Raw genomic sequence first — 26,878 nt, 5'->3', positions numbered from 1 at the left:
GTGTTTGCAGCTGCATGTGTTATAAGCTGATTGTACTTTTCAGTAAAACTGTTTTGGGGACATGGAATAATTGAAGACAAAATTATTTGATATGGTGAACAAAAAAGTTTTTTTGTGTGTTTGATTGATGTAGCTGTGTAGGATTTAAAAGTGGATGTCCACTTTTCCCCTGTCCAACTGCAATTTTCTCTGTTTAATTTGGTTTTGGATACATTATGTATCTAGGAAAGTTGTAACAACTAATAGATTAAATCTTTTTCATGCAGGCTTCTAAAGGTAACTTGCAAAAATCTTGATTTGTGTGCCTTTCTATTTCCTGATCTGTCAGCCTTGAGGCATTGCACCAATATATCAGAAGCTGTTGGTGTTTTTGAATGAAAAAGCAGTACAATCTGCAGATAAATACAGTGGTTGGTGTGAACAAATTTCAGTGCAAGAGACTCGATGCAAAAGTTTTCTTCAAATTGTTGTAACAATTTTTGTTGATGTAATTTGACCCGCAAGGCTGAGTGGCATAAACCTTTGCATCTCCCTTGTCTTACCAAACGACCCCAAGGCCATTGGTGTCGACCTGTTTACCATGTCAGTTTGATCGGTATCTGGACAGGAGATGGAGAATGTTCATGTAATCCACATTTGTCCTACAATTGTAGCTTAGTAACCAGTTTCAATAAATTTTTTAAAAAGCAGTATGTTCAAAAGCAAACACTGGTGCTAGCACCCTGACCACATACTACATTCAGAGTAGATTGTTAGTATTTCAAGTCAATAAAATTGTGAATTCTTCCTTGGGAGTGAATATGTTTGAGCAGAAGGTATGAATTGTGTGCATTTAAACAACTCAGTTTTTGATTACATGAACTACTCAGAAAATGAGGCATCTTACAAGCAGAAAAGTATTCACAGAACATCACTAGATTTTGTAGAAATATTTAATCTCTGAGATGAAGGATTGAGAGTTAAACCTCCACATCTTAGTGCATCTGTACAATAGTGTTGCAAAGCATTACATATTGGGGATAGTTTGTCATCTAATGAAGGGAAAAACAGTTTCTCTTGGTTGCATTTAGGTTGGAATTCAAATGTAACAGGCTGATATCCTCAGCGATCCAGGATTTTGAAAAAGTAGTCGTCCTGAAAAATGAAAAATGTTGGTATAGAAAGGAATTAGCTTCAGGTCTATATTGCCTCTATCCATTTTATTATAATTTACTATAACAGTTTGCAAACATATATTTTGATCTTGCTGTTACTTTATGACTAGTTAAAACCTTTTTATTAACAACATATGAAGTTAAGTTCGAAATGTTGATGGTATCACATGTGACTAAAATAAAAGGACTTGTAACCTATTGATAGCATCAGAATAGTTTCAAAAGCTTGAAGTCATTGGCGGAGGAACACTGAAGAGAGGAAGTATACATTTTCTCTAGAAAAGATGTTAAGCTTCACTTTGAAGTGTAACTTTCATTTTTTTTAAATGATTTTCATCCCGTCAATAAAAAAATATAAATGGTAAAATTGTTTTTTTTTATAAAAACTCTGGTACATGTAGCACTACAGAAAGGTGAGGGTGACAAAAGAGGTTGTGTGGTTAGAAACCCTCACTACCTGCCCTGTCCCTTTCCACGGGTGCTGCGTAAAGATACCCTTCCTACTTTAAAGTTTTAGCGCCTCAGTATTATGGAAGCTCCTATTTTTATTAGAAAGGTTGGTAGCTGCCACACTTGTAGGGCACCAGAAACCTCTTGCTACAGTCAAGTCTGGTTTGGCCATGCGAAGACTGTCCATCAAGGCACCTTGGAGATGGTGGTCCAGAGGAGGAACCGGCTTACCACTGTCAGACTGAACTGGTTGTCCTGTACAGGACGTGCTCACCATCGCCTCAAGGCATGTGGTGGGCCCTGTCGGCTGCTGTGTCTATCCATGTGCTTCCTGCCTTCCCCTGACAGGTACCAGTCTAGGGAGCAATGACTGACATCGTGTACAAGTTTTACAGAGGCAGACAACGGGCCAGAGAGCCGTCCAGCAAGAACGCCGCCACTAGAGAACAAGTGTCAATGTCGGCACGACAGCCAGACCTACCGCGAGCAATCTGCCCCAGATGTCTTGACAAGAAAGAAAACACTTGTGTTTTAAATAAAAGCATAAAGCGCTAAAAATGTGAAAACTTTATACTGGATTCTCTCTCTCGCTCAAAAACACCCATAAAATAAGTGAATGTTGTCCTTGGTTGACACGCACATATCTTGCTTTGTATTCATCAACGAAGGAAAACATTCACGTATTGTGTAGCTAAATTATCGCGATGATTTGGTCGAAAGACTAGGCAGTGGTCAAATCGATTCTACGTTGTGGTCAAATTGACTGATCGACAAACGGTCGAATGTATTCGCTCCCACGAGTCACCTGGCTAGCAATGAGCTGTCACTTTGTGTTGATTGTTCCATGCAGCTTACAGTGAAAATTTTATGAAAATGTCTCAAATTATCTACTAGGAGTTTCCTACTTTTTTTTCTTCTAAGACGATAGAGAAAGTAGTTTTGGCATAGCTCTGGGCCCACCTACAAGAGCACCATCTTAAACCCCCAAGCTCAGTCACTATACAGACTTTTTTACAGTACTGAAACAAAAGTGACCACCAGCATATTATCTTCCCTTGACGGGTGATGTTTCTGCCTGTACTGGCGTTGATGCTGCATCTGACACTATCAACAGAAGGACCTATTTCTGGACCCGCGCATGCTATATCATTGATGGAACGCACATTGTGTTTGTTGATGGTCAAACATCTCGCCTTGCTCCACTTTCTCGCGGGGTCCCCCAAGACTGTTTAAAGGATTCTAGCTGAATGTCAGTTCTTACAGACAGGCACAAATGCATGCCTTCATACACCAGGCACATGGGAGAGACAAATCCTGGAGAGCTAGTTGTGCTGGATGGCAGCTTTCACTCAAACACATACATACGTCTTGATGCAGAAGTGTGCTAGACCAAACATCCAGAAAGCTTCACATTTTGTGGATAACAGCTCTCGAAGCAGTCATTTTAAGTTCTATAAAGTATAATCGCTTTAGAAATTGTAAGTCTAAAAGTCTACAGACAAAAGCACAAACCCGTACAAAAGGTTTTCAAGGTCTATTCCCAAAGGTACAACCCTTTAGCTGCGGTTTAAAGACCTACTCTCAGATAAAGATATATTCCTTCAGAAAAAAGTACAAATCTTTAGACATGGTAGGGTGCTATTTTTTCCCAATGACACGTTTGAGCTATTTACCCAAATCCGATTAACACCCCTATGTCTTCAAGATACATTACAAGCTAACCAAGTTAAAAAGACATTTAAAAATGAAAATATTTTCACATAGTCTAAGATACAACCAATAAGATAGCTGGTACTATCTGTTGACTAGGAATATCCCTGGACATTCAAGTTACGATTGACCTCTTATTTTGCATACATAATGTTTGAAGCCACACATCCTCCTAGACTGAAACCAACCCAGATTTCAAAACAACTGCATTCCAGTGGACCTTTAAGTTGACAGTCGTGGTGCTGGTTCGCAGCGTCTCTTCCATTGTCTGTGCCTGCGTTTCTCATGGCGGATGGGACGCACTATTAATAGAAAGGCAGTTGACGTCAGATTCAAAACTATTTTTATCTTTCGCTGACTGTTGTGACGCCTGCGTGATGCTGAGTCTGCTGCCTGTTGTACCGATGGGGGTTCGCTGTTCATCGCCCCTCCTCACCCTGTCCGCGCTGTAGCCTGAAATCCTCAAGAACTCTGACAGTACTGTGTCGCAGTGTGTGCAGGTTTTTTTTTTCATTTATCTTTTGCTTGGACGTGGGGTATCTTGTGTTTTCTTGCGTATGTGTATATGTATTTTAACTTTTAAAATTGTTATCTACATGTGATTAAAGTTATTATTTGTACCGTTCATTTTGTCTTTGTTGTGAGGTAAGACAGGTACATCGCATCCCTCCTCTGGCTGAGCGAGTGGGTGTTTGTTCATGCCGGCTGTGTGAGCGGTTGCGACCATGCATCCAGCGACGCTGGAGGAGATACGCGATACTCAGACATCATTTATGTACCGCTATGTCTATCCCTGTGCTCCCCTCAAAGACAGGTGGTGGTCAAGGGAAGACTATGTACCACCAGTTGACCTTTAAGTTTGATGTCTTTCTGGTGGTTGTCAAACATCTTTTATGGACCAACAGTTGACCTGCTCCAATCTGTCAGCAGACAATGACGTCTTTCTAGCTCTTCCCTTCCTCTTCCAGCCCCTTGAATCCCCCCCACTCCTTTGCATGCCTCTTCTAGACAGATAACAGCTCCACTTTCAACGCCATCATCTTGTAGAAACTCTTTGATAAGATCTGGTCTCAACTTTTGATCTCTCCCAATCAGTCTGCATCTGCATCTCTACCTTACTTTTGTATCGACCTCAGAGAGTTACAGTCAATAACCACTGATCCAGCATCCTGGTACTTAATACAGGAACATCTCAACATTGCATTTTCTCTCCTTTCCTGTACAATCTTTATCAGCTACTATCTCCTCTCATAGATCCATTCAGATGGCCATGGTGGAAGGTGTCATCATGAATGTGTGCATACTGCCAGGAGGTATACCTGGTAGCATGGTGCAGTGAAATTAAGCGATAACTAAATGTGTCTAAGACCAAGAAGATGGTAGTTGACTTCTGCAGGAAAAGAGACCTGATAACAGTGAGGCCATAGGGCAAGTTGACTGATTCAGGTTACTCGCAACCACCATCTCAAATGACCTCAGCTGGGATAAAAATGTGGCCCAGCAGCTACTTTCTGCTCCAGCTTAAAATTTCAGCTACGGGAGGGACATTCTGGTTCAGTTTTACTGAGTGGTGATCAAGAGTGAACTGACATTCTGAATCACCATCTGGTATGGCAGTTCTACCCAGAAACAGAAAGTCTGACTGAACCAGGTAGTACATGCAGCTAGCAGAACTACTTTCTGTAGGGTATCTATGCCCTACATGTGCAGGGTGCTAATGAATCACAGCGAGCCAACAGCTATTTTTTTCACATCTCCTCTGTTGTCGGGAAGAGACATAATGGCCAGAACAGGTTGTCCAAGAAAGTTTTTGTACCAAAGCATTAGCCCACTGTTGCACAAGTTACAACTAAAAGTTCCTTGAACTCTGTGTACACGTGTGTGTGTAGCAAGTGTATGAGTGAACATTCATGCATGCATATGCGCATGTTTGTTCTCAACCCACCGGTCGCTTTTTGACAAAAAGCTTGCTGGTGCTTGTGTTTACATTTATATCTATGACGTTGTGTTTAGGTGATCAGGGTTAAGTTATTCAGGTATTAATCTAGGTGTTAGTAAAAATGGATTTTACCCTGTAAATACTGTGAAAAAAAGATGAGTAATGTCTAGCCCTGGCTATATATATAGACATTTTGATTGGGAAATGAATTACTCCCATGTTTTCTAATAATTCATTACTTCACGTAAAGATGTGCTTGTGTTTTGCAAAGTGCACATTTATGTTAAAGCAGTTGTAAATATGTGTGACAAGACAAAGAAGCCATTTAAAATAATAAGCAACACGCTTTAAAGAAGAAAGCATGATCTTTTCTGGACTCCAAGGTTGGCTAGGTGCAGGTGTGACCAGGAGCTGTAAAGTGGAATAAACTGAGACTATTTTAAAGAGAGTTTCCCAAACTTCCTACCTCTAGCTGACCATCTTCAGGCAAGTCTGTGCAGTGTACGGCATTTTTCACCTTATCCACTCCAAAAATTGCCCGCAGGGTTCTAGGACGCAGATGGCGGGCAATCTCCTGTTTTCACAAAAGGATTTAAAGAGATTATGTTGCTTAATCTGCTTTGTACTATGACCTACAAATGTTTAAAAAGCAAGTCAATGGAAAATTCACAAAATAATGTTTTCCTCTTTTTTCTGTGATGAAAGTTGGAACAGTTTGAATAGCATTGTCCACATCTGTTCCAAAATAATTGGTATCAAACAGAGGGACTTGACTTCCTTCGGTAATCAACAACTAGTTAGGAAAGCTTCCCGCTGTAGCGGGAGCGCTGTTTAGGCCTAGTCCCTCCACCCCACATCCCCTTCCACCCCACGCGTGGTCGCGCGAGCGGCGTGTAGCGCGAGACGGGCAGCAACAGCGGGTGAGGTAGAACCCAAGCTGCCCTGAACAAAAAGCGGGCGTAAGGCAGCGCCCAGGGGGGAGACAGAGAGATAGATAGAGACACCCCGAGAACCCTGAGACTGAGATAGCGAGAAGTACCTTAGTACCGCAAGGCGCTCTGGTCCGCTGGAGATAGCGGCTCGCGACTCTCAGTCTCTTTTCTCTCGTCCCCATCCCAGGAAGTTGAGTTAACGAGAAGTACCTCGGTGCCGCAAGGTGCTGTGGTCCGCTGGAAATAGCGGCTCGCGACACTCAGCTTCTTTCCCCACCCCTGAGCTAGCGAGAAGTACCTCGGTGCCGCAAGGCGCTGTGGTCCGCTGGAAATAGCGGCTCGCATCACTCAGCGTCCCACCCCACAGAGTTAGGCGGTAGGTTTGGCTAGGTGGGGTTAGGATTAGGGTTAAGTTTGGCAGTTGTTTTGTGGTAGGTGTATATTCTGTAAATAAAATCTATGTCTTAAACAGTAGCACTTGTGTGAGCGTGTAGTGTCAGCGAGTGCTAGTGTGTGTACCGTCCCTGTGTATGTAGGCGTGACACAGCAGAGGAGAACACACGAGAAGGTCCGGCGATACTGACACACCGACTGAAAAGACACTTTACGTGTAGTCAGTAAGTAAAGCAGGGTCTTTTGTGGGCTCCTAGGTCGGCTGTAGCTCGGGTGCGTGCAGAAATAGGTATAGAAGGAAAAAAAAAGAACACAACGCGAGGCGCGTAAGAACTAGGCGACGCACCCGACTAAAGAGAGCCAGAATTTTCGTAGACAGGAAAATTCTCCTAGGGAACTCCCGTCCTCTTCCCTGGACCGACAAAAGAGGAACGGGCTGATTTGGCGCTAGGGTGTTAGCGATAGGGTGCCGGTCAGTCCGGTTACACCCGCATTATGTCCATACCTGAACATGTGCTAGCGGTGGAATTTGTTTTATTAAGCTCAGGTAAACGCTATGCCATGCCAGTATGCAAAAGCAATAGGCATCTAAAATCTTTTGTGCCATCCGCAGTCCAGCTACTCAATCACAGATGAACTGTCAGCAGTGTGTGTGTGTAGGTGTGCATGTTGTTGGGTTGTTTTTTTTTTTCCATATATATATATTTTGGAAACAGAGCACACCTCCCATTTTAATTGCCCGTTGGGACTAATAAAGTTGATTGCTATTGTTATTGTTATTGTTATGTCAGCATTCAATTCAAAATTACATTTGTATACTTGGGGAATAAAGTCACATCTGCAATTGCTCCCTAATCATATTGTTACTTTCCTTATAATTGGTACTGAACAGATTTCATGTATTTCGCCACTTGTGTGCAGTGTATTTTTGCTAGACCTGTAGCAACCACAGCATCTCTATTTTGACAGTATGTAAAACGATGACATTGCAGGTAAAAGGATTAAACTGCTATCAGATAATTGAAAACCTATAGAATTCCAGTTGTATGGCCGTGTGTGTTACCAATTTCATCACAGATTCCTACACGAAAACTAGCACAAAATAGCATTTGAGTGTGACATTTTTATCTTATATGACAATTCATGATGGTTTGCATCATGCACCATTTTGTTAAGACTCTCACTCAACAGCATTTAATAAACTTTAAAAAAAATATCCTCTCATATCAACTGCACACAGCTTTTTAAACATAATCCCAAACATCACAGCCCCACAAACTCATTGTTACAAATAAGAAGCTCACAGGATCAGCAGGTCCAGCCAGCTCACGAAAGACTTGCACTGTATTCTGAGTGTCACTGAGAACTTCCAGTGCAATGCAGGCGCCTGCTGTCAACTCAGCAACCATTCCATTGTACTCATGAACAACACCCTTGTACACCTCTAAAAACTCCTCAGCATTGGCTTTCTCTAGTACCATCATCTGGGCAGCACCGATGCGGAAACCAGCTTCAGTGATGGCAGAGATTATTTTGCCTGTCATCCCTGGTATAAAATACATGTAACATATTAATAACATTGATAATAATCAAGAATATGCCAGTAATAACAGTGAATAAAGATACTGCAACATATTATCATAAGAATGGGCATGTGACTCCTGTTACAGTGTTGAATGCAATAGCTGAGCATCAGCCACTGACAGATGCCAAAGAAAAAAAAAATAGATTGCAGAGACAGAGTTAAACAGAGCATCCTGCTGGCAAATCCATCACAAAGGTAATGATATAAAATAGCTGGAGAAAAATTTAATGGATAATGAATGTGCAAACGAATTGCATTGGGTGCATATGAAGTATACTTCATCATTAAGCTACTGCTTACGTAAAGTATAAATAAGTACAATCCCTGATTGACCTAATCCATTTGCAGCATTGACAGGTAAATCTTGCATGCTCTGTCTGTGAAAATGAGTGGAAAATATTAGGGATCTGATAAACTTCAGTGTCACATGCACTGACAGCACTGATCAGAGGTTGAATCCTTGCACAGTTCCTATATTTCAGTTGATCAAAGGCTGGTACTTTGGACAGTCTATATAGTTATGTTGAATCCTTGGACAGTTCCTATACTTCAGTTAATCAAATGCTGATATTGTGGATTGTTTATAGTTATCTTGAACCCTTCGACATTCCCTATAGTTCAGTTGATCAAAGGCTGATATTCTGCACAATCTATACAGTTATGTTGATTTTGATAGGGCAAGTGATACGTTGGATAGTCTAGGTAGTTATGTTGAATTATGACCTTGATAAGGCTGTGATGTTGAAGTACAATTACTTTCAAATTAAGATTCTTCATCCTTCTCTCTCTCTTGACCATCGCTCTCTTCATATCTACAACAGGTAGCCATTGTGTACAAAGCTATCTTGTACTCAGCATTCTTAGTGATATATACAAAATAAAATGATTTATGTGATATATGCACATGCTTGTGGTATATTTTCATACCGTAATAATATCCATGAAAAGTTTCATGCAGTTTTATGAAAAAGATTATGTGTCCTCAAGTCAATAAGCTTGGACAGTGATTACACATTTTAAAATTTGTACATTCATGAATTTTTGCATTCCTATGCAACGAAAACTGAAAAAAAAAAAAAAATCACCAGCTTTGACTGCATGTGGCTTGATGAGACAGCAAGTGCAGTTTCCTCCCTTGGATGTGTTTGGCAACATTGGTCCTGATGAAGGAAAAAAGAACTCCAACTCTCGAACAGCTGATGCTGCACTGTCAGATCCATGTACTACATTTCTTGTGACATCTGTAAGAAAAACTTCTTTCTGTTGTGGCAACAATGATCATTTTTACTATAATGTTATGAAAAATCTACTTTGCATTTACTTTCTCACTCTCTTGTAAAATACATATACAATCAAGAAAAAAAAGCTTTATCCGAAAGAAAAAGATGCATCTTTATATAAAATGGGAAAACTCAGTTCAAAATTCAAGTCCATATAATTTATTGAACACATAGTAATTATTAAGATAAGGTTAAATGTTGAATAAATTATATGGACTTGAATACAGGACACAGTTTGCGCTGTCATTTTCTGCTACTGATGAATCATCCAGCATATTGTTTACTTGCTGCGTTGTATACAGTTGCTTTTGTGCATGTTTCGTCCCTGGTTTCAACACCGACAAGCCAGGTTGAGGCTCTGTACGCTTCATGCTAAACAACTGATCCAATTTTATCCAAAACACATGCACAAAACACAGCGAAAGGGCGCAACATGTTGCACTATATTTGCTGATGCCAGATGGTAGGCTACTCTGATTGACTCGTGTCAAAATTAAAACAAACTTTAAACCAATTGTAAAATTTGTAAATAATGTTAAATTTGTGACAGCATTTTAGTCAACAATTCAAAAGGTATGTCTTACATAGGTGTAACAGAGAGAATGGAACAGAGCTTGAAGCAACCAACCACAGAACAGCAAATAGGAAAAGAATTATAGATAGCCAGCCAATGAGCGATGTGTGGGAAAATAGAAATATCCACAATAGCAAATAGGAAAATATATATAGCCCATATATATATATCTATAGTGAATAGAAAAATAACTATTGAGAGCCATAAATAGTTTGAAATTCAGACCTAAAAAGGAACTCAAAAGATATATGTGATGCACTCAGCTTTCTACAGAAAGGTGAGTGCAAAAGCTAACATAAAAGCATGAGTTAAATTTCTTTTAAATATATTTTCAAATATTTTGTATTTTGCCAAGAAAAAAAAAATCTTTTATTTTATGTTTATCTATGTATTTTTCACATATGACATTTACCTATACAATTTCCAAAAAGAAAAATTACAAATTTACTTCTTAAATGATTTGTTTTAAAGTTCAATCCCATTTGACTGACCACTCTACAAGAGTCTTTATGTTTATAACAATTCTTCAAAGCAAAATATGATTCTTTAGCAATCCAACATTCAAAGCAGAAATAATTCAGAACCTTTTTATTCAAGCAAGTTTTCTGACAGCACATACCTATGCCATACTGTGCTCGAATGCTGGTTGGGGCGACTGTTCGGGCTCTTGAAGGATCTGTTGGTCCTATGGCTTCCCGCCAATTGTCCACAGCATTAGTGTTCACAATTTCAAACACAATGATTGGCCCACTTGTGATATAATCTATAAGAGCACTAAAAACAAACAGGCATAATTCAAGCACAGTAACTCATTTCAGCAAAGGTACTGTCTAAAATCTGAACATCTGCTACAGAAATCATGGAAAAATATCAAGATAAAAACAATAATCAGCATATGTAAGGAAGCTATCTCTTCAAGTGTTAACCTAGCACTCTCTGGTAACTGATAGCTAATATATTGCTTCTTTTAATCTCTGGAGAAATCAAACATCCAACCAAAGCAACTCCTGACAAAATGTACATGACAACATTAAATGCAATACACGGAAACAACAATAATAGCTGATAACACATCTTTCACTGACACTGCAAATAAAGCATCTCACACATGTAATAATGACAAAATATAAACTATAAAATTTAATACAGTCAGAAGAAACAACAAATACAGCTGATAACACATCCCTCCCTTACAATGGAAATTTCAAGCTATGCACAAAAAAAAAAGGAAGAATGGAAATAAATAATGATGAAATAAATAACACATTAAAACAAAGAAGATAAAACAGGAAGTGGCTACAATTTACCAGTCAAAAGAAATATTAGCTGAAAAAATTGTTTAATCTCTTGACCACAAGAGTTTTGCCCAGACTATCCTGTAAGGCACAATGGCAAGGGCAGATGAAAGGGATATGCAACCTAAAAAAAATTGATCTCAAAACATCAAAAGGTGGAGCCATCTAGAGATAGTACAGCAGAGGACAGATCAGCTTCCTCATCTCATGTTATCGCCATGACCTCCTAAGAGATCTGTTATGTAAACTAAAACACTCTAAATTCTAATGAAATTGTTGTTATTTAATTCTACATGTGCATGCAATGAGTATGCATACAATGCAACATGAACAACATGCACAATGGTTGAAAGGTACATTTAGGATGTTTACTGGAGCCTTAAAAAAAAGGGAGAAAAAAAAAAAGCAAACCACTTGCATAAACATGTAAGAATTATCCCAGAAACAAAGTTAATATGAAAAATGTATTGATGGCTGCTGTTAATTTTGATTGTTTATTGTGTTCATCAGATTTAAATAACTATTTAAGTCATGAATATATTTAATGCATTCTGTGATAAAAAAAAAGGAACATATATATATAAAACACAGGAAAAGAACCATGTTTAGATGGTGATGAATAGTAATCTTTTAATTTCTTACTTGAAGAATGGCTTGTCACGATGCTCTTCATAAAACCTGAATGCCTGGTTACGATCCAAACAGCACATGCGCAGGCGTGTCAGCAGAAAACCTCTCTTGTAAATTTCATCTAAAATCTGACCCAACTTTTCAACACCATCTGGTTTGATCATGCCAAGTGTTCTGTAATGATATTTTCCACAGACACATACACACAAGGAGATGAAGGACTCTCTAGTTTATAAAGCTGCATTCATCAATTCACAGCTGTCTAAACTTCTAATGCTGTAAACAAATTAAAAATTAGTTAGAATGAGTTCCTCTTTAAAAATTATTATGGACAAACCAAAGCTTCAAATATGTCTTCAAGCACAGTACGTATGATCATAAAAAAACTGCAGGACAGTAGACAACAAATAAATAGCTTGAATCCTGAATAGCCCAGTGAAGGTGGCAAGGGAAAATATTTGAACATACTTGGTCATCTTTGTACCTAGATGATATATAAGGTGTTCTTCAGTGACTTTCACTTTTGTGTGTCAGTAATAAACTTAGTTATGTTATTTTACATCATCTGCTTCATTTTTTTTCCTCACCTCTTTTTCCACCCTTTAATCAACTGCATTTCCTCTTACCATCAGATGTTTATGAAAGAGCCATTTCATTTCGCACCAATGCCATCTTCTTCTCTGGATGATGGTTGCCATATTTGTACAGCTGTCTTTTATGAGGTTATGAACACATTTCCCCTAGTTTAAGGCCATTCAATAAATTATGATGAGCTTTTTTTTTTATAGATGTTTTCACTTGCCCAGAATATGGAGTTTCTTTTAGAGTTCCCCAGATGGGTCAGAAGTTTACCTCTAATCGTTTCTTTAAAGCATAAAATGAACAAGATTTTTAAACTGATAAATGAGTCACACTGCTAATTGAGTCAACACTGACAATTAAGTCAACACTGTAGAAAGTAGTACAGCAGTTACATCACCTACTTTTCTTTCTTCTCAGACAACTTGCGGCGTGTATATTCCTCTCCATAGTCAATAATAGTGAGCTTTCTGCCCAGGATGTTGATGGATCCACCAATAAAGAGGTCCGGCAAAGTGATTTCATTGTCTTTAACACTAGTTCTCAGGAACACTTTGCGGGTCTTGAGGTCAAACTGAAACATTTGAAATGTCTGAAAACTACCATAGGACACCAAATTACCTAACCTAAGGTATTACATCAAGTTTATTAGCCTTAATTTAGCATTAAGAGCTTCAAAGCAGCAACTGTGAATTTTGAATCTAGTGAAGGAAAGCAGCGGAAATGGGACAGATTAGAAGTGAAGGGGGCAACTGCTGCCGAAGGAACAAACTTCAATGTAAATTTACCATAACAAGGGTCTAACTGTACCATAACAAGCGTCTAACTATACCATGAGTCTAAATGCACCATAACAAGTGTCTAAAAAGACTTCCCAAAATGTACTTTGAGTGTAATACAGTTAGAACAAAGTATGGAAAGAAAAAAATGAACAGTATAATACAATTAACAAAGCAAGAAAAATGAAAAAGCATAATTCAAGTTAATTCAAGACTATTACTTTACTACCACTATACCACTATAGAGTGCATGATATGAGGAGCTGTTTAATACTCCTATGTCATGAAAGTGAATGTGCAGCGCACTGTCTCTAAGGAGTTTTATACCATACCTTACCATTTCTATACATTTTGAGTTGACATAATAGAAGAACTGAAACTGTCGTGTGCGACCAGCAATCTCCTCATACCACTCCACCACAAAGGCATATCTTTCATCATCCTGTTATCCCCAAACAAACAGAAAAAATCATATCCTTTTGGTTAAACTGCATATTAGTAAAAACTATAATACTTATTTAAAGCTTGAGTTTTCAAATATGATAATCAGTACCTCCTAGCAGAAAGAACTGCTGTACTAAACTGATGAACCGAATACTACAACAACATGCACAACTTCCAATTGAAAATAGATGCCAATGTCCTCAAAGGCCACCTGGATCAGTGAGCCTGCAGGATATTAGTCATATGGGGAAAATATATAGTTATATGTAGTGTAAAGGGAGGAAAGCCACCAGGCATGGACCACATTCCAGCTGAGCATGGTGAGGAAGAAATAACAAAGATCATTGCTAATCTGTGGCAGAGTATACAGAAATGCACAGAAAGGCCTAAAGAAAGGACACAGTCATATTACATCTAAAAAAAAAAAGAAATCTTAGCCAATCTCAAAACTAAAGAATCCTCAGCCTAACTAGCCACCAAAGCAAAGTGATGCTCAAAGTTATTGTAAACTGCCTCTAGACCACTGTTGAGGAATTGCTAGTAAGTAAAAGAGCAGGCTATATCTAGACCAGGCAGGAGCATAGTTAAACAAAATTTCAATGTTCACATCATGATGGATAAGCTTCTGCAAGAGAGGGATCTCTTCCACAACTTCACTGACTGGAAGAAGGCATTTGCCAGTCTACCATAAAGGGTTATAGCATGCTATAGAAAATTCAAGATTTCAAATGACCTAATTCAAGATTTCAAATGAGCTAACCCAAGCCATCAAGACATTATACAAGAGCTGAAATAGCTCTCCATAGGACACTTTTTTCCCAGACAGCAGTGGGTGTCCATCAAGGGTATTTCTCTTCCTAACTGCCTGTCCTTCCCAAAGCCTTGATGAGCTAGGCACACGTTTCACAGCTGGGTCAACGGAGGAAGTATACACACAAATACAGAACTAGCTAGCATGTGATTTCAGATGCCAGTGCTCTAACATGGAGCTATCTTTATATTATTATTGTTATTATTAATAAATATCCTGAATGCAACTAGCAAAACACCTGAAATGGTTACTTAGTAGCTAGAGAAGAAAATGTATAGCTATCTAACAGGCATCTTAGAATGTTTGGCTGTGGAGTAATTGAATAATGCCATACCCCTATACTGTTAGATCCACATATTGTTTTGAAAATACACTTTGGTTTATTAACTGAAGGGAGTCAGTTAGGTGAGATACTTTTCCAAGCTTGACCTTTAGGAATTAGGAATGTCATAGCTGGTAAGGAATTCATTGTCACTGCAGACGTGACTCATGATAAACAAGTTACAGTTGAGCTATGCAAGATCAGTTCCATCCATCCCATTCTCTCTATGTCTGCTATCAACACTCTTGTCTGTGTTTGTTTCTTCTTGGCTTGATTACTGCAACTCCTTGTTTGCCAGCTGCCCTGTATATCTTCTTCATAAGCTCCAGAAAGTACAGAACTATAATGCAAGTCTGGTGCTTAGAGCGGGACCGTGCTACTCCTCTCCTTTGTTTTCTGCACTGGCTACCCATCTGTTCTAGCATCCAGTACAGTCTGTGCCATATTTTAATTTCTCTGCTGGCTCCTGCCCTGATTATTTCTCTGAACTTCCCTTACGTCCCAGATAGACAACTCCGGTCCTCATCTGACGACCACCTCCTTACTATTCCTGTCACCAGATCCACAACATATGGCCACAAGATTTTTAGTTACAGTGCAGGAAACAATGTGACTCTGTTCCTTTTGATATCCGATGCCTACCCATTTATATTCTTTAAAAGTGCACTGATAACACACTTCTTTCTTATACATTACTCCTAATATCAGTTTCCGTAATGCTAGTCCTTTTTCACACCCTTCCCAGATGGCCTTTCAAATACTGAATTAAGAAATATTATAATTATTATTATTATTAAGAGTATACACACAAAGATAGACACACATGTACTTCTCTCTTTCATGCACACACACAGGGGTCACGGTTGGCCAACAAATTTAACACAGTTTCTAGTTTCAGCTCAAGTAAAAAGATAAAGAGTCTGTAACGATTTTTAGAATATCGTTTTGTTAATATTTTGCTGTCTCAGTTTGAAAATTCTTGTTTGATTAGTTTTTTTTTTAAAACAATGACTTTGACTAGTTACTGTTCATGTTTGTTAACCTTTCTATGTGGTTATGTGACTGCTTGCAATTGTAATCAATTTTAAAATTATCTTCGGCTGAATAAAGTAGAATCTATCTTGATTATATCAATAGATAATAAACAAGAGATTTGATAAACTCACCATGTTGTGCTAATGAAACACAGAAGACAGGCTGCTGTTACAACTGAGCGTTGACTTGTTGTAGCAACAGTTAGTCTTGTAACGTGTTGAGTCGCCTCATTTCATTGGCTTACGATGCTGAATGACTGACTTCCGGAAAAAGTAGTTTCCGTTTCCGGAATTTGTGAGCCTCAGCTGAAGAAACAAATTGAGGTAAATAACAGTTATTCATTTATTTATTTTATGCGGTGATAGATATTCCAAACATGTCATATTATTTCAAAGCTGCGATCTTGTTCTAAATAATTAGAGCACTACAATATAAAAATCAGTACATCTGTCGGTAACTTACGAAGGATAGATGGTGATGTTGACAGAGTTCCGAAAGTGAGTCAGTGTTTGAAACTTCTTGGCGTGATCGTTTGGAGATTGTTATAGCCAAGAGTTTCGCTCACATCTCCAGCATGCTCTTTCTTGTATGGTTCAAAAACATTAAAAAATATATAAATAAAACAACCAAAAAACCATTTGGTCTTTCAAGTCAAACAGAATTTGGGGTTGGATGTGAGGTATTCACTTTCAGCTTCAGCTTCAGGTTTGTGAAAACAAGGTTGTGGTTGCTGCCTGGATATGCCCTTGTTTTAGCTTTGCTGATGCTAAATTTGAAATGTCCTGATGGTAGGGTGTAGTCGATCGTAGTGACTGGAACTATCGGGGGCCAGTCATCTACCCCCAAGACCATATGGACCCCCAGCCTGTCAAATCGTCCGACAGCAAGTAGTAGGAATTGGGGGGGGGGTATACAATTAACATAAACAAATTAAATCCAGTTCAAGTAAAAGTTCACCCTTACTGATAAAAACCAGAGATAACTAATGCCATATCAACATTCAACATGGAAATAATAATGATAATAATAAATGCAAACTTTGTAAAGCGCATACTCACAATACTAAGAAGCATGCTCTTAGCGCTAAGAACAAGAACGAAACACGGACAGCATACAAGGGACAGGAAAACAAACAATATGTGACCCTCCACGACGAAATGAGTCTTAAGTCGCAAATTTCAGATTTGCAGAATTGCATATTTTTAAAAAGTAGAGGTTCTGAACTTTCTTTTGATACAAAAGTTGTTCTTCTAGCCTTAAAATTGAGTGAGTTATAAACGTTTGAAGTGTGAAAGTATGATGGCGGCCATTTTGAGAAAAGTGGGTTCAAAGATTAGCGTCAAGATGGCCGACCGGGTCTGTTTGCTCCTAAACTTTTGCAGACAAATCTTTTGATCGGTTAATATTTGAATCGTTCTTTTAAGAAGTTGAACATACTGACTCCTCGCTTTCTGTCAAGGTATAACACGATGGGGTTATGACTGGGGAATAGTATCGAAACAATGTTTGAATTTCGTCTGAAAGCAGTACGGATCGCTGTAAGGTACCTCGATTAAAATGTATTTAAAGTCAATTTCTAACTTTTATTTTAACATAGCAGTGTATTTTCCTAATAGTTTAATAACCAAGGAATCCGTTTTTAAAGAAAAGTCAAACTGCACAAAATTGACCCCTATGACCTTTCGGGGCCTCTAGCACAAAACTGTTCCGCGCGACTTAGGACTCATTTCCAGTGGAGGGCCACATATATGAACTATAAAAGAATAAACAACCACACTTAACGAAGAATAAAATCAAATACAGAAAGCACAAAGAGGAACCGAATAACAAGAACAAGAGCTGAGAGTAACATGATATTGGAAAAGGAAGGGTGTGAAAAAGGACTAGCATTATGGAAAGGTGAGGTTCAATTCTCCCACAGTATGGAATTATCTATAGGTGGCAGCACTGAAGATATACCATTGTGAATCATTGACTTCTCTTAATTAGGCTGTATTAGGATTAAATTTACAAAAGAAATTCTTATAATACATATCATTTTCTTTTCTTAATAGGTGTGTCCACTGAAACATCAAGCAACAGTATGTCTAAGCCACAGCCAATGTCAGATACCTCTCATACAATACTTCTAAGACATCCTTTGCCCAAATATAGCTTCAAAGGAAAGAAACTACCCAAAGAAACCCAATCAGAAGCAATCTTCTCGCAATCACTGGAGTACACAGGTAGCCAGTCAGCAGCTGCCACAGGGCTTTCAGGGAATGCTGGTTTTCTTTCTGTGGCAGCCAGTCAGCCGTTGGGGGGACAACTGAGCATCACCTGTGGCAACAAGTCTGTTGCCAAACTGCAAGCACTCAGGGCATTGGGTACAATCAGAGCTGTCCACCCAGCTTCTATGCTCATGGAACAGCCTGTGGGTGAAATAGGCAGGACCACAAAACCAACAGCTACTGTGGCAGCCAGAATGCTTAAAAAGGAGAACAAGGGAGAAGACAACCTTATGAAGGGTGACAGAAAGCAGGGTGTAACATCACCTTCAAGTTGCTGGCTTGCTCCTCAGACACTGCCTGTACAGCAGTTAGAGGTACCAAACTTCATCACAACACACTTTCTACCTGGAAGTCCAGACATACAACGGTGCCATGGTTCATCTTCACAGGATAACCACAGCCAAGGAGATGAAACGGCCATTGTGCAGGCTGTTACCAGCCACCAGAGACCTGCTGGGATGCAGCTGGTGAGACCTTTGATGGTGGATGTTGGGCAAGGCTGTGAGGACAGGCTTGCAGCAGCAAGAATTCTGTTTGCTTCTGAGGTTGCTGTCGATAGTACAGGAACAATTGATGGAAATTATGTCCCTTTTCCTGAGCCAGGACTACTAGCATGTGCAGCTCAAGCTCCAACTGAAGCAAACAAGTTACAGAAAGCCCAAGAGGAAGTAGAGAAACTCAAATCACAGCTGGAGGTGCAGCTGCAGGTCAACTCAGAGCTAAAGCGCCTCCTAGTGGCATCCGTTGGGGAGGATTTTGAACGTCGCATAGAAAATCTTGCAAGAGACCGAGCTGAGCTGGCAATGGAACTTGGTGACTATACCAAAAAGATGACAGAGGATTATGAGCACTTAGATCAGATAGCCATTCAAGCTGACATGTGGCGCAGCAAGTATCTCGCTAGCAGGGTGATGGTTGAAGAGCTAGCCTCAGCACGAGCGTTCTACAGTGTGCAGTACCAGGATTCCCAGCAGGCAATGCAGCAGTTACTCAATGAGCGTTTTGAGCTGCGTGCAGATCTTCTACAGGCATACAAGTGTCTCCAGCAGGTGAAAGAAGCATTTGACCCACTCAATGCCCATCGATCAATTGGCCTGACCTCTACTAATGTTCTTGACATTGCCAAAAATGTGAAACAACTCTCTGAGGCTGTTCGGTTCCGCCTGCTTCCATCAAATATCTGTTCCACTGTGATATTGCCGTTGGAGGAGTCCTTTGAAAGCACAGTAACAAAGGCAGAAATATTTGCTTATGAGCTGCTGTCCAAGCAGGCCAACCCACCTGCTATGAAACATTTGCTGCCTCCTGGCCTGCTGGCTTCACCCAGATCTTGTGAGAGGTTTCACCCCCAAGCTCGCCATGAGAACCTGACCTTACACTGCTGTCCAAAGTGCAAAGGAGAAATCAGTGTTGTGTGATGATGCCATGTGCTGTTTGACTTTTACAAGATGGCTTTTTGTGAAAGACCAGCTGTGGAATACATTTGAGACAGGTTTGCAATTGACAGATCAATATACAGGTTTGGTGATGTTGACTAGCTTGGTGTTGTCCTATTCCTATTTCAAAATTTGATCAGAGACCATCTTTGATGTTTGTGCACATGTGAACAGTGTAAAGGTTAGAAAACATGAAAGCTTGTTACCATGAAGTTATGACTGATATTGTTTTTTATATTGATTTTCTTCGTCCCTACTGTTCTTAGCTTCCTGCTTTGGTAGAGGAATGTATGACAGAGCTCAGTATAACAGCTTTTCGGCATAAAATAATTTTTCAGGATTATAACCCTTGCAGCTAAATTGTTGAGTTCAGAAGTATTAGTGACTACCTGTGCTTTACATTGACTGTAACGACATGGATCTGAACTTTGGCCGAAATGTTAGAACATTTTGAATAGAGAGGTATTTGTGCACAGCAACAGCTGGTTTCCTAAATAACTGTTTTAAATGAACAGGTTTGGCTAAGCAGATTGTTTGAGGGTGAATATTTTTATTAACAGCCAACACATTCTCTGTGGTAATGCCCTGTGCCACAATCTTGTGAGAAAAAAATGTACAATGTGTTTGGACAGAAAACTCCCTGTCACAGAATACCCAAATCCATGTTACAATAGTCTCAGTTTTCTTTTTCAAACTCTCTCTTCAACTTTGTTTCACAAAGACTATTAGGCTATTGGAACTTTTATGTTAAACAGACAGGCCCTTGTGTGGTTGGTTATTTCTGACACTGTCGGCTACAAAGGTTCAGCTAGGCTGTAGATCACATACATGCTGATGGCGTTCATCCTATTTTCAACACTGGTAGCTACACTAACATTGCTCATAGTCAGCTCCTTGCTTTTGAGACCAACTGTGGGGTTTTTTTTTTTTGGTACAGCGCTTTAAGCTTGGCTTTGATGGTGGGGTAAAGTGCTATATCAATCAACTTCATTATTTTTATTGTATGTAAATTTCAATCAATGAAAATTATAGCTAATCGATAAAAAATCTAACTGAACAATTAAACTGTCCTCCCTCGTTGGAAAATAGTTCATATCTCTCATTGCAGTGTTTATAATTCAAAACTCACAGGTAACAAAATTGTATCCCTTATCTCTTGTTGCTGGTCAGAAAAATAATGCACTGGGGGCAGTACATGTTACTCATAAGCAAAATCCTGTTCGGTGTGGTAGATTTCCATACATGTGTAAAGGCAAAGCACCATTTTCTGACACTGAAGCCTACAGTGATTTAGCCAGTTTATTCATTTTGACCTCTACCTTCAACTCTCCATCTTGCACAGCTTACCACACATGTATGGACAAGGTTCTATGAAGTGAAATAATTATTACTTTTTGTGATCTGAGTTTCTGGTTATGGTGGACAATGCTCTAGATTATAATAAATGAAGTAAACTTTTAAATAGAGAGTATGCTGTAAATTTATGGATGGTTTGCTTTAAGGTAATGTGGTCAAGTGTTATGGATGGTCATTTGAAGTAAGTTGTAATGGTATACATAAAGCTGCACACAGCTGTTACCTTTGAAAATGTACAAAGAAATTGACATTTATGTATATAAAGATAAATTATAGATATACAGTACTTTTAAGTGCTTGCCTTGTGACCTTGTATGGGTATGCAGTGATGTCCATAAGCCAGGCTCATGGTGGTGTTGGTACGCGTTTACCTCGAAAACGAAAGACAAGTTTTCACCTGATTATGGGAAATAGTATCTTGTACACAGATTTAAAGATATGAACCATCACCTGCAGTGGAAAGAACGAAGCAGTCTGGTACAGGGATGAGCGGAAACAGTAGCATGTGACATTGATTAGGTAAGTCTTGTGATGTGATGAGAAGGAAACAGCCTGGTGTAGGTAGCGTTGAGAGGGAAACAAGTCTTGTATAGTGATGAGAAGGAAAGACATTTGTGTGGTGATGAGGACAAAGGTCCTAGTGAACACCGTCTGATCAAGCAAAGCGGAGATCCGAATGAACGGAGTACAGATGTACAGAGTACACCTGCTCACAAAATCGGAGTGAGGAATCCAGGCGTTTGCAATGAAGTGCTTCAAAAGACTCATGCGGATCTCCTACAGGGAGAAGACGAACGACCTCGTCCGCAACCTCGTCACCTGTTCGATGGGTCCCCAAAAGCCTCTGCTCGCAAACCATCAAGCGACAAAAGCTGGCGTGGTTTGGACATATCGTCTGACATAGCACCTTGCGACATGACACCTTGCCCAAGACAGTTGTCCAGGGTTACGTTGAAGGCGGTCGACACCGAGGCAAACAGAAGATGGCTGGATGGCTGGATGACTAGCATGAAGGAGAGGACTGGCTGTCCATGGGGCGCATGACCGACCCCGCAGTCGTAAGTTCCCCCAAGCTGCGTTCCATCGTGTTCCCCCGAACCGGGTGCTCCGCTACCAGGGATGAGAAGAGAAGGTGACAGCCTTGCGTGGTATTGAGAGACAGTCGTGTGTCATGGGAAGAGAGGCGGTAATCTGCCCTTTACCCACACTGGCCTTACCATGACCTCGAGTGAGCCCTTCCCTTGTTTGCTGCTGTAACCTTGTTTTACGAACAGTTTTTTCAAATATATTTTTCGGTTGAAAGTTAAACTTTATTTTAAGAAGATGAAACTTTTTGCTTTTTCACCAGCTTCTTCCTTTGAAAATGAGGAAACATTGAGTTCAATGCGCCTCATGTCAATTGTTCTGCGATCTAAGTATTGGGGATGGTAGACGGTGTACAGATTCTAGCAGTTCATAATGCTGTATTGGAGCAGCGAAAGATGTTAGAGTGGCAGCTAAGTCCAAGCGCAAAGTGCCAAGCCATTTCTTTAAAATCTTTAAAGGCTGTTGGCGAGAACACCTATTACAGCCTGATGCACCCACCTGGACCCAGCCATTAGGACAACAAAGCTGACCCCACTAGACCTTAAGACTGGCATTGCCATGGGAGCCAAACAGCTTTAGGGAAGTCATCTGGGCGAAATCGGACAATTGTTTCATTTTTCTTTTGGCATTTTTTTTTTATTATTTACACCACAACTAATTTTCTTGAGATTTTTAAAACGGTTAAAGAAACTGAAAATAACACTCCTATGCAGCCCCACACTGCAGACCTATCCGCGCACCCTCCACCTGTTTAGAAGTCGTGCAGGCCTCCAGCAGTTCAATCTGTACCTGAGCCAGATGTTTGCCCAGCCATGACACCCACCTAACCTGCAAGGAAAGCGGATGAAGGTCGCATTGTTGATGTAAACGGATAGAGAGACCGTGACATGAACGACCCGTGTAGGTGTGCTGGGTGGTCTGTCAATGAGACAAAGCGAACCTTGGCTGCTGGCTGCAAGTGGCGATGCTGGAGGTTGGTGAGCAGTGCTGTAGCTGCAGCCATGAGGTGTGTGTGTGAGTCGTAGTCGTTGTCATACTTCAGATGTAAGGAGTCGCATCCCTTTTAGAGAAACTTTGCAAGTTCTTTGTCTCTCTGGCTTTACTTTCTCTCTGCGACGGTTTGAACATGAATGAGACTTCCTTTATAGTACACAGGGTAGATAGTGTGTACTGTTTATAGTACACAGAGTATATTATAGTGTGTAGTATTATAATACACGGTGTACACAATGTACTGTAAATGTAGTACACAGTACTCAGTGTACTGTTTAGAGTACACATAGTACTATTTAGAATACACAATGTGTACTGTTTATAGTACACAATACATAGTGTGTAGTATTTATAGTACACAGTACTGTTTAGAATACACAGTGTGTACTGCTTATAGTACACAGAGTTTACTGTTCCTGGCACACGGAGTACACAGTATGTACTGTTCGTAGTACACAGAGTACACACTGTGTGCTGTTCCTAGCACATGGAGTACACAGTGTGTACTGTTCCTAGCACATGGAGTACACAGTGTGTACTGTTCCTGGCACACCGAGTACACAGTGTGTACTGTTCCTGGTACATGGAGTACACAGTGTGTACTGTTCCTGGTACACGGAGTACACAGTGTGTACTGTTCCTGGCACACCGAGTACACAGTGTGTACTGGAGCTAACCCTGACGCTGTTGAATGTAGTGAGTGCAGACGATGACCCCAGCAAAGTGCTGCAGTGAGTAATGCCGCCATTGTCAGTAAGGAAATGTAGCACTCAACCGGAAGAAACGTTTACAGGCGTCCCACGAAGTGATATTGTTGCTTTCTTCCGGTGGACAGACAAGTCGCGAAGTCGTCAGGACGTGAAGACGTGAGGACGCCATTCACTTAACTAGGTCAGTCGGTAAGCCACTGTCATGCGCAGTGGGAAGCTGCTCCTCTATTGGCTGTCTGGCGGGGTCACGACCTTGACGATGTCGCTACAACTGCTAGCTCCTTGTTCCCACATTTGTTTCTCTCTCTTTTTTTATATACAGATTGACAACAAGTATATTTGTTTCTCTTTTGATGCAAGTCATAATTCGCAGATGTGCTTTCTTAGATTGCACTCAAATGCTTTTGCTTCACGCCATTGAGTTTACTCGGCCATTGCAAGAGAGTGATATCCCTTAGACTCGAGGCTGACTCCGCTCACTCTCTTTTCATACTTGTCAGTTGATCTCTTTTATGTCTAATGTCCATCAGTACGTCTGTTACGATATCTGCTACGTTCGTGAATAGATTTCTGTGTCTGCGCCACAGTTCATCTTTTCCTGTGACATTGTTTGTACTGTCACATCAGCGCCATCTTGTCATGACGTAGATGTGACATTGTTTGTACTGTCAAATCAGCGTCATCTTGTCATGACGTAGATGTGACATTGTTTGTACTGTCACATCAGCGCCATCTTGTCATGACGTAGATGTGAGATTGTGTATCTGTATGTCGACTTCAACCTCTGATCACCAGCTGTCGTATACACTCCATGCTCTGATGGAGGTGTGACAGCGAGCTTTGTGTGAGTACACACCTGTCTGTAATGAAGACATCAGGTATCTACAGGAAGCTCAGTGAACCATGTCGCTCACACTCACCTGTCTGCTGCTGAACGTGTGTTTGAGGTCTTTGTTCTGACTACTACGTACTTATGTCTTATGTCTCCACTTCCCGTCACCTGACTGTTGTACTTATGTCTTATGTCTTATGTCTCCACTTCCCGTCACCTGACTGCTGTACTTATGTCGTTCTTACAACTAGTAGCTGGTAAGCTTCCTACATTCACGAGTGACAAGAGGCTAAAGACAGACAAAAGTCATGTCAGACAAATCAGTAACAAAGCATGGTGCCTGTTACCAATCTCAAATGTCTTGAGTCCACCTTTAAAGGTGGGAAAGGGCTTCATAAATAAATATACTAACTATTATTACAGAAATAATGGTCGGATTTTCATTTTGCCGAAATTGGTAAATACTGTCTAATGTTTCAGATTTGGTTGTGATTTGTGATTTGGTTGTGTTTGAAGGAATATTAATTTAATCTTGGAACTGTATGGAGAGGGAGAGGAATGAACGCACGAAATAAAACTGGGTTGATGATACCACTGACTTCAGGGCTCTGAGTTCACTTTCACTGGCATCACATCTCAGACATCAAGACACAATAGCTGACTACCTTGATCTTATGCCGGAACCCACAGTGAACTGCACGATTGCACCAGCGAACTGACAGACCGCGATAACATAGACTGACAGCACGTCCATACACGTCCATACTGACCGAAGACATACTACAAACGGTAACAACAAAGCACACTCTGCATGAATGGAGGACAGTACCAGGAGCTTCACAGCTTTGAGTAGTTGGGTGCTACCTTGTCCACAGATGGCAGCTACATGCGGCAGACATCCACATCGGGATGACAAGCATTGGTCATGGTAAGCAGGATCTGACCTAGCAACATCGTGAGGTTTGTTACCAAGTACAAACTGCACAAAATCTGACCTAACAACATCAAGTACACACTGGACAGGCTGAACTGCATGTGACCCAGCAACATCATGGAGTTTGTTATCAAGTACAGACAAGCCACGCCTACGTTCTCATCCTGCTGTGCGGATGCGAGATGTTGACTGCTTGGTGACACGGAGATGAGAATCCAGGCATTGGTGAAAAAGTCCCTGAGGAGGCTGCTCACAGTCTCCTTCATGGATCGCAAAACTAACGACAAAGGGCGATCACAGCCCTCGTGGGATACCGAGAACCCAAGATGGTGTGAGCCGGCACGAAACTCAGACCACTCTTCCGGGAACCTTTGCGGGGAATGGTGTTGTGGGCAATGGACTCTGAGGCGGACAGAAACAAAAGCAAAAAGAACAAAAGCTTCCAATATGAGTGATCTGATATTTCGTGTAGGATCTGTCGACCACTGCTTAAAGTAAGGCCTAAATGCCGAGCACTGGGGAAAGATATAACCGAGTGGTTAGAGCAAGTGGCGTCCTAACCCGTTCAATATCGGGTTGATATATAGAGTTCGTCAGAGCAGTTTTCATCTACTGGATGTATGTCTACATGCCATAGTAAGGAATATGTAAAATGATTACAACGTCAAACAACTCAGTCCTGACAACAAACTGATGTTCATTTAGTGCTGGTTTTATAGAATGATGTTCATTGAGTTCTGGTTAACATAATGGTGTTCATTCAGTGCGATGTTGCTGCTTACTTCAATGGCGGCTTAGAATAGATGATCATTCAGTTCTAGCTTACAGAATTAAATTCATACAGTGAGTGAGCTGATGGTTAGCAGAAAATTCTCAATCAGACGGGGACAGTGATGTCGGAAATGACGACTTGTATCACTTCTGTCAGACAAGAGTGGGATTCCGGAGTACACTAGGGAGTGCTCGCGACTAGTGGAATGTCTGTTGACCTGACCTCTCCAGGTCAGTGACTGATCTGCAGTTTATACTTGAACGAAATGGGAGTGCATTATGAAACCAGATTTTTAGATAACAAGCTAACAAATAAATCATGTAATAAAGAAAACAATGGATTATCTATTCTGTCTGGTACTTTTCTGGTGCTCAAACATATTCGCACGCACACAGGTCACTTTGCCAAACCAGAAATGAAATTTTTATTTTAGAAACTGCTCTTTTCTTCCACTTTTTAAAAACTTCCCATAATAACGCTCTACTTTTTCCCTTTTTATTCTACCGTTTCTCGCTCTCTTAAGTGAGCTGTATAGTTCTCAGTTTCTTATTGCACTTATATGCTGACAACATTTTGA

The 26,878-nt window shown here is 40.3% G+C and overlaps 2 protein-coding genes across 3 annotated transcripts; one reads left to right on the top strand and one right to left on the bottom strand.

Annotated features, from left to right (window-relative positions):
• Positions 1 to 641: 641 nt before the first annotated feature.
• LOC112555258 (nucleoside diphosphate kinase 7-like) lies at positions 642 to 16,177 on the bottom strand. 2 transcript variants are annotated; one of them, XM_025223576.1, is made up of 9 exons: positions 16,044 to 16,177; positions 13,638 to 13,742; positions 12,926 to 13,095; positions 11,955 to 12,116; positions 10,637 to 10,791; positions 9,249 to 9,404; positions 7,883 to 8,124; positions 5,720 to 5,827; positions 642 to 1,134 (listed from the first exon to the last, which is right to left on the bottom strand). In XM_025223576.1, the coding sequence occupies exons 1-9, from the start codon at positions 16,044 to 16,046 to the stop codon at positions 1,102 to 1,104; spliced, it is 1,134 nt and encodes a 377-aa protein (XP_025079361.1). In that variant the 5' UTR covers positions 16,047 to 16,177; the 3' UTR covers positions 642 to 1,101. The 2 variants fall into 2 exon arrangements, with proteins under 2 accessions (XP_025079361.1, XP_025079362.1); XM_025223577.1 differs by having other exon boundaries at positions 7,883 to 8,115.
• Positions 16,173 to 25,193, top strand: LOC112555255. The gene is made up of 2 exons (XM_025223570.1): positions 16,173 to 16,235; positions 17,967 to 25,193. The coding sequence occupies exon 2, from the start codon at positions 17,996 to 17,998 to the stop codon at positions 19,598 to 19,600; it is 1,605 nt and encodes a 534-aa protein (XP_025079355.1). The 5' UTR covers positions 16,173 to 16,235; positions 17,967 to 17,995; the 3' UTR covers positions 19,601 to 25,193.
• The last annotated feature ends 1,685 nt before the right edge of the window (positions 25,194 to 26,878 follow it).

Source organism: Pomacea canaliculata, linkage group LG14 (genome assembly GCF_003073045.1).
Source record: "Pomacea canaliculata isolate SZHN2017 linkage group LG14, ASM307304v1, whole genome shotgun sequence".
Taxonomy (NCBI): domain Eukaryota; kingdom Metazoa; phylum Mollusca; class Gastropoda; order Architaenioglossa; family Ampullariidae; genus Pomacea; species Pomacea canaliculata.
The sequence above is the reverse complement of the archived record's forward strand: the minus strand, read 5'-3'. Positions and strand labels throughout refer to the sequence as shown.